This window comes from Setaria italica, chromosome II (genome assembly GCF_000263155.2).
Source record: "Setaria italica strain Yugu1 chromosome II, Setaria_italica_v2.0, whole genome shotgun sequence".
NCBI lineage: Eukaryota > Viridiplantae > Streptophyta > Magnoliopsida > Poales > Poaceae > Setaria > Setaria italica.
The window spans coordinates 8,374,188-8,387,410 of NC_028451.1; the positions used below are offsets into that span (position 1 = coordinate 8,374,188).

Here is a 13,223-nt window from a genome sequence, read left to right on the forward strand (position 1 = left end):
GGATGACAATGTTGGATAGACACATGGGAAGCACAACAAAAATCCTTTGGAGGACGTGCTTATAAACACCATTGTCAGGTCACATCTTGCCGGACGTGTAAGAGAACCATTTAATCCTGGGATTGTAGTAGGATATAGTGGTGAGGATCCTAGGAACCATGCCATACGATTCCTTCCAGTCTCCCCAAAGCAGTGCAACGACATGTTGTTTCGCACACCATGCCTTTGAATACTTGACACGGTATCAACTAAAGGCGAATATGAACTCCACGAGAGATGGCACCGATGTCTCGTTGTCGACACGGACAATGCCTAGGATGCGCCGCCCAAGGTACGTAGCTGTACACTGTGCGTGCACTCGCTTCGGCTAAGAAGAACTGCAAGTATGAGGTTGCACAACTTTTGAAATTCTCCATTGTCCCGTGCTTCTAATTAGGCGCGACCATACATGCCACATGCATCCTTACTTGCACATGACATCATACCTTAGGTTCTTGTCAGAGTGAACTACACTGAAAGGCCTATGTAACCTCACTGCGTAGTCAGCCAAGAAAAAGTTGAGCTCCTCAAGACTGTTGAACTTCAATCCCTTCTTAATCATTGGATTCTCATTATAGGGTATCCCTTCCAAATTCCCCATAGTAGATTCACATATAGCTTTGTAGACCATGCTTATGTCCTTAGCATTGGGAATAGATGGGAGTTCGACATGACACAGATGGGAGTTCGACATGACATTCCTTCAACAATTGCGACTCATTAGAGGTGTAATCAAAACATTCGTCCACACGATCAATGTACTCTACACATTATGCACGTTTGTAGTGTTGACTTACGACCCATCCTCCTCAGACTGTGACTCATCCTCCTCAGATTCAGGCCTGTCCTCCTCAGATTGTGACTCCTCCTCAAAATCAGGCACATCCTCCTCAGATTGTGACTCCTCACATTCAGACCCATCTCCGACTATTACATCTTCATGTGCGTTGGCCTGAATATCTTCTACCCCATTCTCCTCATCAAAGTCATCATCTTCGGAACATAGAGATATGTCATCATCATCTATGTTTGCTTCTTCCCACTTAAAAGTATCATTGGAAAAATCATCATTTGCAATGGCCAAGCTAAAATCAGATTGGCTTTCACCTAAACCATGCTGTGAAATTGTTGACTCTTGGGTACCATTCTCAACTACTAACTGTACTTCATCTCTTAAGGCAACATTTGCGTTAGGCCTAGGACAAATATGAACTACCACATCCAAACATACAACATTTGCATGCTCAACTACCTCCTTATATTGCTTCCAATTAGACTCGGATGCTAAGTTCATAAGAACATAATGAGGTCTAGCTTTCCCACAATCAAAACGGCCTCTCAATGTCATCTCATCCACTCCACATCCATACTTTCTCATTGCACGGTCAACTAAATCTTTAAAATTTGGATGAGCATCGAACAATTCCACTACCTTATTCATATTCTCAAACTCCCCATTCTCTTTCACAATCCCAACATGAAACATACAAACTAAACAATCCATCTACAAAATACAAAATATAGCTCATTTACTACGAATACCAATAATAAACTATATTAATTTGATATTTTAGACAAATAAACCTACACATGCTATGTACACTACACAAATACATCAACACTATATAAATCGATGCATGCAACTACTTCTACACGTTAAAATCGCAGGCAGAGAGTTGACAAGTAAGCATCGATTACTACGTAACAAACTTGTAAATCATGAAAATTTCAAACGAAATCCTAAACCTAGTTTACCTAAATACCCTCCGATCTACTAAATAGATTGGTAAAAAAAGAAAAAGGTGGGTACCTTTCCAATAACGCGGGGATCGATTCCCTCTACTTTTCCCACCCAAAATCGTTGGATTTCGAGGGGGGGAGGGGGGGGGGGCGAGCAAAGGAGGCGGCTCAAGTCGGGCTAGAGGAGGACGGAGAGAGGAGGAAGAGCTGGCGCGCCTGTCAATACTGCTGCGCCAGGCGGTCTGGCTTGTCGCGCCAGTGCATGTGGCGCGGCAGCGCCTAATTGCCGCGCCACGGTCCACGACGCGACTATAAAATTGGGGAGGGGTTATTTTTAAAAATATCTTAAAAAAGTTAAAAATAAAATAAAAATTCAGGGAAGGTTGAGGACCTGCACGTCTCAACATTGACCGTGAAGAAGCATTGGCAGATGCGCGTCGCTGTTGAGCGATACAGAGGCTCTGCATTTAGAAGTAAACTGGAATGTGCAGGGATGACTGAAAACATTACGGTTGAAACCAAAGTTAAGCCATTTCCTTTTTTTCCAGTTCATACAGTTAACAGATCTTAAACCATTAGATCATTCGAATACTCTTACTTTCAGACACATCATGATGCTGGGTTTTGTCATACGATGTTCAAACCTTACATGTGATGGCGGCGAATTCTTGTGATAGTGCAGACAGTGAGCCTTTATATCGAATAAATCAAATAAAGTTTCTCTTTCTTACTGACATCGTGGGAACTTCAAGCGGCAGTATTTTGTGAAATCAAGCAACATTGTTGATGTGCAAGTCAACTAACTTTTTTTTTTAGTCAGCCGTAGTTCCTGGAAGAGGAACCAGCTGTCTCGCTTCGATGGCAACCTCCCCCCGCAAGGTTTTTCTCAAAAGCAACGTGGGTGGCTGCCAAATCAAACACTCAGGTCAGGTGATTGGGGTTTCATCATCAGAGATCATGATGGGCAATGCAGTGGAGTGCGGAGGAGCAGGGCACTTGGCAAATGCACAGGGTGCTCTATACAAATATACAATGCATTTTTCATTAAAAATGCATACAAAAACAACAGAGTTTCATTTGATATTCCATTTCACATCGATGAAAGGGATAACTAACCCCAGATTTTTGTACCTTCCTGCTTCAGAGTTCAGACAGCCTTACACGATGCAGATAATGACAAGCTCAGAGTTTGGGACCTGGACAATTGCAGATTTAGCTGAGATGCGGGACAATTTCATGTCCAGCTGAGATCGACCAACCAGCAGCTGAGCTTCATTGTTGCTTCACTCTTGGCACATCTGACTAACTTCGCAAGTACACTCCATGAGCAACTTGCAGATGAAATTTTGCAGCAGAATCACTTTGCTCACCTCAACTCAAAATAAGCACGCTAGAAAACACACAATCATAGGCATTACATTTTTTAATTTACAAACGTCAGCTGCATTGTACCTCTGGAGGTCTCTCAGCGGCAGCGCAGATCACATAGAAAGATTGAAGGATTTGACAGCCAAGATCTGATTCAAACACCAGATTCCGCTGGATCTAGCTAGCTACCGGGTGAGATTTGGCGCTTCTTGATCTGCTCTAGCGGGTGAAGGCGTAGAAGACGATGCCGATGTAGATGAGCATGGCGGCGGGGACGAGCGTGACGAGCGGCACGACGGCGGCCCACGCGGCGGACCCGCCGGCGCCGCAGCCGAGGCGGCCGAGCTTCACCTGCACGACGTTGACGAGCGCCATCATGAGGAAGCCGCAGCCGGCGACGGAGCCCACGGCGGACGCCAGGATCCCGACGCGGAGCGCGGCGCGGTTGATCCGCGCCGTCCGGCCGAGGACTGCGCCGCCAGCGGAGGAGGTGGCGCCGGGGGTGCCGCGGCGGTAGTGCGGCGGGTAAGTGCGGACGAGCTGCTTGAGGCAGAGCGCGACGAGGCTGGAGAAGAGGAAGCAGGCGAAGGCGAGGACGTGGAAGGAGACGAGGTCGGACTCGGCGCGGTCCCCGGCGGCGCAGGGGTTGCCCGTGCGGTCGGCGCCGCCGGCGAGCCCCGGCCCGTCGGAGGAGGGCCGCCACGCCAGGCCCAGGAAGGCGGCGAGGGTGAAGAGCGAGTTCACGTTCACGATGCCGTCCAGCGCCGTGACGTGGATGCTCGTGCCACCGCCCCCGCCGCTCCCGCCCCCGCCGCCGCCGCCGGCCGCGATGTCCCCGTCCATGGCTTCCGCTTGTTCGGGATTGGATTGGGTTCTTGGCTGTGCCTCTGCAGGTGGGGGGATCGGGCTGGAGAGGTCGGCCGCGGTCGGTGAGCACGTGTGTGCATATGAGCTGAGGTGTGGGGCCGTGGAAGAAAGGAGAAAGCGTGTGGGGTTTATCTCTTCCCGTTTTCTCCCCTCTGTACTTGTTCTCCAGCATTCCCATCTTCCATGAATATTATTGCTAATGTACTTGTGCCACTTCTCATGTAATCAGGTTTTCGTGTGTGGAATGGCTCCATCTTATTCCTGACTAAGACTTCACATCTCTACTTGTATCCACCATTTTTTGCGACTGACTGAGAAAAAGAATTTAGGTGTGACATGATCTAAAATGTAGGAGAACTCTTCTTCTCAGTCAGTCAAAAGGAATAGAGACGGGGAATAGAAAAATAGGAGCCCGAAGACCCAGCTTGACACGATGAAAAGCCCGGCCCAATTTGGTCTTGTGTTTGTTGGCCTACGCCCACATAGCTTAAAAGTATTGCCCTTTTCAGGCTCAGTTAGACCACAAAGTGTCCAAACATTATCACACACCCTTCTCCTCGAATGCAGCGGTGCCATGTATTGGGATATGTCTTTCTCGTGTTTGATTTCGCCGTACAGACACAAACGCTTTGCATATATAAACACATTTATTTTTATATTTTTTTCGAAGAATGTATTTTTATGATAAGTACATGTATGCATATCCTACTTTATAAATACCTAGTGGACCGATAAACATTTTTTTTCAAGAAGAGATAACAAGCTATGTGCATTCTTTATTTATTCATATTATATTTTTCCTACTAGGCCTCTGGAAGAAACTTTTGACGAGTCATGCAGGAGCATGGCGTTGCTAAAGTGTGATTATGGAAGTGTTATGAAATCGGCTATTTCCAACTCTGCAAATGAGTTAGAGTGAACTAAATTAACAAGTTTCAGTCCAATTAATTTCAGTTCCATGCTTTCAACACTTGGGCTAAAACTCTAAAAGACATGGTGTTCTTTCAACTAGTTTCTGCATATGCCACTTTGATTAGATGCTTAGGATGTCTAGTGAAATCTCAGAAAGGTGTAATTCTGCTGTCATTATCAACACCGTCGAAGATCTTGAGTGTTCTGAGCACCGGAAGATCACCAATGGGCTCGGTGTTCCAATCTATGCGATGGGGCCATTTCATAAGATTTCTTTGGGCACTGAAACTAGCTTGCTAGCCCAGTGGACAAGCAAGAGGCAAACTCTCTGTCCTTTATGTGAGCAGTGAGCTTGGGAAGCTTGGCATCTATGACTAGGAAGAGGAATGACCAATAGAAACATGCAGTTTTTGTGGGTGATCGGACCAAACCCAGTAAAATCTATCGTCGTCACAGCAGGTTTGTTTTGTTGAATAAACTTTTATGGTACTTGTGATAGATCAAACTGTTTCCTCAAAATGAAGGTTTTGTTTTTTAAACAATTTAGAAGGAAGCTATAGATGCTACATCTTTAGCAGGTCATGGGAAAAAAAGGACAAGGCATAGCCTAATAATGTAATGACAAAAGGAGGACCCTCCAAAGTTTTAACTGATTTGGCTGTGAGAACCTTGCAATATTATGACATGGATTTCTTTATGTGCCAGTTGCGGATTATATTTTGGTACCCATAGATTAAAACCATGCAATATACAATATATGTAAAAAATATGGGTTAATATTAGTCGCCAAGTGGTGTATATGATCCATTAACAATGAAGTAGCCGCTCATCATTCTGTCCAGAGAGGAAGACAGCCTGGGTGTCACCTATAGATTTCCCAAGATCCCGTGATGAGACCACACCATTTATTACAAAATAAAGATGTGGTCTCATGGGAAATAAAATACATGGTTAGCTGGAGAGTCAACAAGCATTTATGATGATAAGATAATCTTTACTTGTGAGAATTAAATGATGCTTAGTTGGAGCATCAACAAGAAATTTTATACCGATCATGATGACTATCGATGTTGGTAGCGCTGATTTGTTTTCAATTGGGTGTATGCATTGTTGTGATTAATGTAGGCTATGGTGTCATTATCTTTCATATCACTGTATTAAAAATGTAAAAGGACTCTCTCACCACGGTGGGTAGAGATAAGAAAAACGGACTTATTTAAAATATAAATAGTACTACTATACATCCGTTCTCAAGTACTCCTAAACGAGAAAGGAGGGAACAAGAATCAACATAAAAGACGATAGGCTTGTTCGATGGGATGCTGTGTTCTTTTGGATCACGCTTTTCTTTGGGAAGGGATTCTCAAATTCTTTCAGTTGCATCCATGCATTTAGGGTGCGTTTGGACGGCAGAATTAGCTCTGTTTCTGGGTAGAAACGGTAGAATATGTGCCAAACATAATGTAACAAAAACATTTCCACAAGAATCGGTCATAAACGTTTCTTCTTTTTGACCTACGAGAGAGATACGGCATTTTAGGTGTTTCATCTGATTCTGGCTATAGTTTTAAAGAATCCAACCAGCTAGCCAAATGGTTTCATAAAGTGGTTCACGTTTCAAAGAATCCAACCAGCTAGCCAAACGGTTTCACAAAGTGATTCTAATTCACCTGAGAAATATTTCGAAGAGAACCTAGATCCAAAACAAATCTTTTTTTAAATAATTTCTACGAATCTAGAAACCCTACCAATCGCACCCTTAGTCTACTGTTTTATTGTACCAAAGATTTTCTCTGGAACGTCGCGACAGCTTCATTAACTCGCTCATTACGACATGTAGACACTCAGCAAACAATTGTCGCATGTGCCAAATAATGCTTCCTACAATACTGTTAGGATAGTAACACCGTAGACTGTAGTACTATACTACAGTGTAAAAAGAGTAAAACTGTAGCATAAGCATGGTGTAGAAAAAAAGTACTACTACAGTGTATAGTTCAGCTAGCAATACGACGCGACAGAAACGTGAAAAACAGCTGTCCAGTCCTTCCCTTTTGGCTTGTAAAAGGCAAACCGACAACAGTGCCTCCAAACAAAGGCTCTCTGCAAGCTTTTGCAAACCCACGCATTTCCCAAACTGACCTCTCAAATCGAATCCCCTCGACGATCTCGCGCATCCTTTACAATCCCATCTCCGTTTCAGCAATCATTCGAGGATTCGGCCCTATCCCAATCGCCTCAAAATCAAGTCAAACTTTTATAAGACGCACCCCAGCTGCTGAGCCGCTCACCAGACGCCAAGATTCGTCGTCCTCCCTCCGATCGCCAAAGCTGCAGGGCCGGCCGGCGAAGGTAGTTCTTGAGGAGCCATGGCGGCCGCGTCGGCCTCTGCGGCGAGCTCCGGCGGCGGCCGTCCCCGGCGCGTGCTGATGTTCCCGCTGCCGTTCCAGGGCCACCTGAACCCGATGCTGCAGCTGGCCGGGGCGCTGCACGCGCGGGGCGGCGGCCTGGTGGGCATCACCGTCTTCCACGCCGCCTTCAACGCGCCCAACCCGGCGCGGCACCCGCCGGGGTACCGCTTCGTCCCCGTCGGCGAGGGCGTGCCGTCGGCCGACCTGATCCCGTCCGGCAGCGACGCGGACTTCGCCGGCGCGCTGGGCCGGATCAACGACCGCCTCCGGGAGCCGTTCCGGGACCTCCTGCGCCAGGCGCTCGCCGATGCCGAGGACGACGAGGCGGCGGCGTGCCTGGTGGTGGACTCCAACCTGCGAGGGATCCAGCTGGTGGCGGAGGAGCTCGGCGTGCCGACGCTCGTGCTCCGCACCGGCGGCGCCGCCTGCCTCGTCGCCTACATGGCGTTCCCGGCGCTCTGCGACAAGGGCCTCCTCCCGCCGGCATCTCAAGGTGACTGATCGATCACTGTTGCTCTGCAATTGCAGCCATGGCCTTGTCACCATCACCTCTCACGATCTCAATCAACGCTACGCATCATGGCCATACGGGCTTCCAAATCCTCATAGGGTACGGTGCGAGCCTCCTGATAAGGAGGACAGATTAGAAAGCATACAAAAACGCCGTGCATGAGAAATGACAGGTGGGGGCCACGAGTCTCTGGTTTGTGTCGGGTGCACGATAAAATTGCCGTTTTCTGGAGAAGCATGCGAATGTAATTAATTTGGGCTTTTTTTTGGCTTTGTTTGCCACAATGTTTGTGGTTTCCCCCCTTAATTATATTACCAAAACTTTATTGCTTTGCGAATCGCGACCCGTTTTTTTTTGTTTTTGAAGCAAAATGGTAGGAGCTTTGCCTTTCATTATAGGTAGGAAAGAAAATCAGTCCAAATTACATCAGGCCAAAAGCATTTAGTTACTAATTGTTTTTTAGCTATAAGAGGAGATCACAAATGACGTTCTTGCCAAAAAAAAAAAGAAATTCACAAAGGATGACCCAAGAAGGAGAGAGAGAGAGACAGCCATATCAGCTTATTGCCAAGGCACGTCTTCTTTGTGTAATGTATGATGTGTTTCCTTGGTTTGTGTCCTAGCAGCAGCTTCCCACCAGTCAGCTTACGAAAGAAAAGACGAGTTCACCGGCTCCACTTGAGGTGGCAACATGATCTACTCCCAACGAGACCTTTTTAATTTGACACTTCGATAACATCCTTAAAAGAACTCAACTTGTATTGCTTTGACATGCATATTTCCTTCGTACCAAATTGAAAATATCTAAAATCAAAATTCTATTTATCGAGGTATTGTGCCCACTAAAGGTAAACTAATTTATTTTTATGCATGTTCTGGATCATTATTTCTAGGTGTCTCTTGTTGTTGCGATTTGCCACCCAACCGATGGATTTATCAGCCATAGCTTTCTTTCAATTAATTCCTGAACTGAGAGATCACAAAAAGATGTGTTTTTTTTAGCAAAACAACCGCTCCTTGGCAGATGATGATGCAAGCACCATCAAAGTGGATCTTGCTTGCCAGGTACCAGGGATTTTGTACGATCCTTGCTAAAATTAAGTTCTTGTGGGGGTTTATTAACGACAAGTCATCAGAAAATGTATTATGCTGTTTGTTAGTTAAATCTCTTAGATTACATGCATGGAGAAAATATGACCTCTAAGATGGCACTGCACTACTGTAAGGTTCTTTAGGCATTACTGAGATGCACACATACATGCAAGTGATCCTTTAAAGGCTTGCGAAATTCATGAGCTTCTAAGAAGTTTGTCGTGCAATCTCATAGTGTAAATAGGAATAAGGTCCAGACTCCAGAGTTTTCTGAACTGCATTGTCCTGTTAATTTGGCAGCCACAAAAGTAAAGTTGGAGGTCATAATATAATATTAATTGTATGTTCGAATCTAGAAGAAATTAGATGTATACTTCCAAATTGTGTTACCTATTGGGCATGCTGATCATTTCCTTTCAATTTTGAATTACAGATAAGGTTCAGTTGGACATGCCATTGGATGAGCTTACACCACTACGGCTGAGAGATATGGTGTTCTCGCGCACTACTACGCATGCTAATATGAGAAGATGCCTACAAGATTTATTGGATGCAGGAAGTAGTTCTTCCGGTATCATCCTAAACACCTTCCAAGACCTTGAGAATTCAGATGTCCAAAAGATCTCCAATGGCCTCGGCGTTCCGTTGTACACGATAGGGCCACTTCACAAGATTTCTTCAGGCACTGAGGGAAGCTTGCTAGCACAAGACCAGACTTGTTTAAAGTGGTTGGACAAGCAAGAGGCTGATTCTGTTCTCTATGTGAGCTTTGGGAGCTTGGCATCTATGGATGAAAAGGAAATGTTGGAGACAGCATGGGGCTTGGCCAACAGCCAGATGCCATTTCTGTGGGTGATCCGTCATAACATGGTCAAGTCCTCACACCAGATGAGCATTCCTGAAGGCTTTGAGGAGGCGACACGTGGAAGGGGAATGGTCGTGACCTGGGCTCCACAGCAAGAAGTTTTAGGGCACCACGCAATTGGTGGCTTTTGGACTCACAATGGATGGAACTCGACTCTGGAGAGCATTTGTGAGGGTGTTCCAATGATATGTAGGCCCCAATTTGCCGACCAGATGATAAATATGAGGTACGTTCAAGAAGTGTGGAAGATAGGGTTTGAGATAGAAGGGGAGTTGGAGAGGGGGGAGATCGAGATGGCTATTAAAAAGTTACTATGCACAGAAGAAGGTAGACAGATGAGACTGAGGGCTAAGGATCTTCAGGACAAAGCTGTTAAGTGTATCGAGGAAGAAGGCTCTTCCAAATCTGCAATGGAGTCGCTGCTGAAGCGCATAATGTCATTTTAGATATTTTCCGTGCATAAGAAGAAAGTATTGCTGTTAGATGTGATAAGTGCTTCCCATAAATTGAGAAGGCAGTTAATAAAGCCGTGTATTGACATGTAAGCTTCCATTTTAATTTGAGCAAATAAGTCGTCAACAGGGAGGAACCATCAATGAAGAAATCCGGCTTTCAGAAAGCTGCCTCTGCCTGAGCCATACGAAATCCAGGTTTCGGAATAGCTGCCTGAGCCGGCTGCGGTGTTAGCTTGCCATAGCCTCCCCCTCGGGCTCAGCCAGTCAGCCAGATGGAGTGATGATGGAGCCGGCGCAGTAGGAAAGTTTTGGGCTTGATTGCGGTGCCGTCAATGGCGAGCATGGCAGGGTCGACGCCATCGCAGCGCCCGCTCGCAATGCCGGTGCAGAAGAGGGCTGCTTACCTGGAGAGGAAGACGGATGTGGGAAGGTCGATTTGTTTGCGTGGCAAGGACGGGATCCACGACTGGCGGAGAAAAAAAGGTAACTCATGGCCGGCCGCCGCCGACACGTCCGCCTCCCATCGTGCTTGGAGCCGCAGTCCGAGATTCCGTGTGCTGCTTTAAAAGCCCATTAGATCCAACTCAGAGCAACTTCAAGAGTCTAAAAGAAATCTCCCCTAAAATTATCTATTGGAGCTCTACTAAAATTTTTTTCTTCCAAAATCATGTCATCCCACAGCAGATCTCCAATACTTCAAAACTGGCCACGTCAGCATGTGGACCCCTATACTTCTTTTCCTCTCGCAAAATCACCCCCACCTCCTTCCTCCTCCTTGGGCTCGCCCGCACACGCCTGGCCAGCAGCGGCAGCGCAGTGTCAACAGCGCGACGGCTATTTCCCCCAGCCCGGTGACTACCCCGTGAGCTCCTCTTTATCTAGGCGCACCCTCTCCCCTACTCCTTTCCCCGAAACCCTAGTCCTCCCACGACGAGCGGTGGCAGCACTTCGGCGGTGAGCGCGAAATCGAGCGTGGAAACTCAGTGGAGATGACGAACTGGCGAGAGCTTGAGGGTAAGAAGCTCACCGGAGTTTGATTTGTATGGTTAGTTGGGCAGGATGAGGCCGGGAAGGTGGGCGTCGACGGTGAGGTGGGTGGTGGTGGTTGGCGGCAATGGTGGGTGTAAGGGCTTCAATCCCTAGAGCCAGAGGTCATGGCGCAGGTCAAGGAGGGTGGAGGAGGTAGCTGGATGGGTGTAGGAGCTGTGGGTGGCGTCAATTTGCAAATGGTGGAGGGGAGGGGGTGGATTTAACCGGCGGGTGGAATGGCTCGCTCGGCTCATTTCTGTTTTGGTTCTTGGCCTCCTCACCACACCATCGACGCACCCGCCGGCCTCTCCGGTCCCGCTTCACCGTCGGCGACCCCGCTGGCCTCTCCAGCCTCGCGCCGTCGGCCTCTTCGACCCCGCTTGCAACACCTCGCTACACGCCGACGGCCCTCGACCTAGCGTGCACATGGGAAAAATAGAGCGCAGGAACAGATCAGCACACGGGAAGGAGCAGTTCAGGGGTGATTGGGGAAGGACCGCACTCGCGGATATATGCGGGGTGACGGAGGTGTTTTTTCTCGTCCGCGCATTTTTACGGAAAGGATGGGGGAGCTGTTGGAGGTAAGTTTTTTTATTTTTTTCCCTAAATAAGGTTTTGGGGCAATTTTAAGGGAGCTCTTGGAGTTGCTCTGATAGGCCCAACTTCTAGATAAAGAAATTTAACATTTCGGAAGATTAGATTCAACATTTTCTAAGAAATAAATCAACATTTATAGATACTACATTCAACAATTTTCACCATCTATTTCAACATTTGGACAAACAAGATTCAACATTCTAATTTTTCCTGATCTTCTTCCTTGAGCACGGGGCCAGCCGATGGTGGCACGCGGCCAGCATGCTCGAGGAGCGGCGGCGCGGCCTAGGGTGGTGGCGGGGCACGCACGACCGGTGTGCCCGGGGCGGCGACGCTCGCGACTGGAGGTGCGCGCGATCACGCCTGCGGGGTGCCGACGGCCGCGTGGGGGGCTGTGTGGGGAGGAGGTGTAGCATGGGCATCAGGCGCTGGCAAGCTCTGGGGTGGCGGCGCGGGGTAGGGGGTGGTGGTGGCGGGGCAAGGGAAGACAGTGGAGGTAGTTAGGGTTGCTGAGTGAGGATGCATCCAATGGATATTATTGTGTGTACGAATCTTAAATACTAGAAAGTTAAATAACTAAGTAGATACCGGAAGTCATGTAGGATCCACGCAGTCCAACAGGCAAGATGACGGTAAGTAAAAGGCCCAACCCAATGGGGAATGCAGCCCAACCCAAGCAGAAACAGTGTATTTTACGGATATGTTTGGCTCTAGGGTGCTAAAGTTTAGCACTCGTCACATTGGATGTTTGGATACTAATTAGGAGTATTAAATATAGCCTAATTATAAAACTAATTGCATAGATAGAGTCTAATTCGTGAGACGAATCTATTAAGCCTAATTAGTCCATGATTTGAAAATGTGGTGCTACAGTAACCATTTGCTAATGATGGATTAATTAGGCTTAATAGATTCGTCTCGCGAATTAGACTCCATCTGTGCAATTAGTTTTTTAATTAGCTCATATTTAGTCCTCTTAATTAGCATACAAACATTCGATATGACACTGCTAAAATTTAGCACCCAGTATCCAACCACATATAACGTGTACGGCCCACCAAGGAAAGCAGCCACGTCCCATCCAGACACGCGGCGCAGCACAAGAGGCTGAACACTGCACAGTGCTCGTAGGCTTTGAAAACTTTGAGCGATATGTATCTAACTATGACAACATACAGCTAGATTTTTTATGATTTATTAAATTTTAATATTTACTTTGAGTTGCAGAGGCGAGAGGCACCATGCTATTGGTAGCTAATAAATACGAGTACAATTTTAATATCAGAAGGTGATGGTGGAGGGGCGCCGTCAATTTTTTAATGTGAAACTACACTTAA

At 46.9% G+C, this 13,223-nt stretch overlaps 3 protein-coding genes across 3 annotated transcripts; 1 reads left to right on the top strand and 2 right to left on the bottom strand.

The window, feature by feature from the left end:
- Positions 1-832: 832 nt before the first annotated feature.
- Positions 833-1,417, bottom strand: LOC105913731. Its single transcript, XM_012843586.1, has one exon. The coding sequence runs from the start codon at positions 1,415-1,417 to the stop codon at positions 833-835; it is 585 nt and encodes a 194-aa protein (XP_012699040.1).
- Positions 1,418-2,797: 1,380 nt separating this feature from the next.
- LOC101786389 lies at positions 2,798-4,152 on the bottom strand. The gene has a single exon (XM_004955801.4). It carries the CDS (start codon positions 3,988-3,990, stop codon positions 3,367-3,369), a length of 624 nt encoding a protein of 207 aa, XP_004955858.1. The 5' UTR covers positions 3,991-4,152; the 3' UTR covers positions 2,798-3,366.
- Positions 4,153-6,999: 2,847 nt separating this feature from the next.
- LOC101786778 (DIMBOA UDP-glucosyltransferase BX9) lies at positions 7,000-10,424 on the top strand. The gene is made up of 2 exons (XM_004955802.3): positions 7,000-7,830; positions 9,374-10,424. Exons 1-2 carry the CDS (start codon positions 7,296-7,298, stop codon positions 10,249-10,251), a joined length of 1,413 nt encoding a protein of 470 aa, XP_004955859.1. The 5' UTR covers positions 7,000-7,295; the 3' UTR covers positions 10,252-10,424.
- The last annotated feature ends 2,799 nt before the right edge of the window (positions 10,425-13,223 follow it).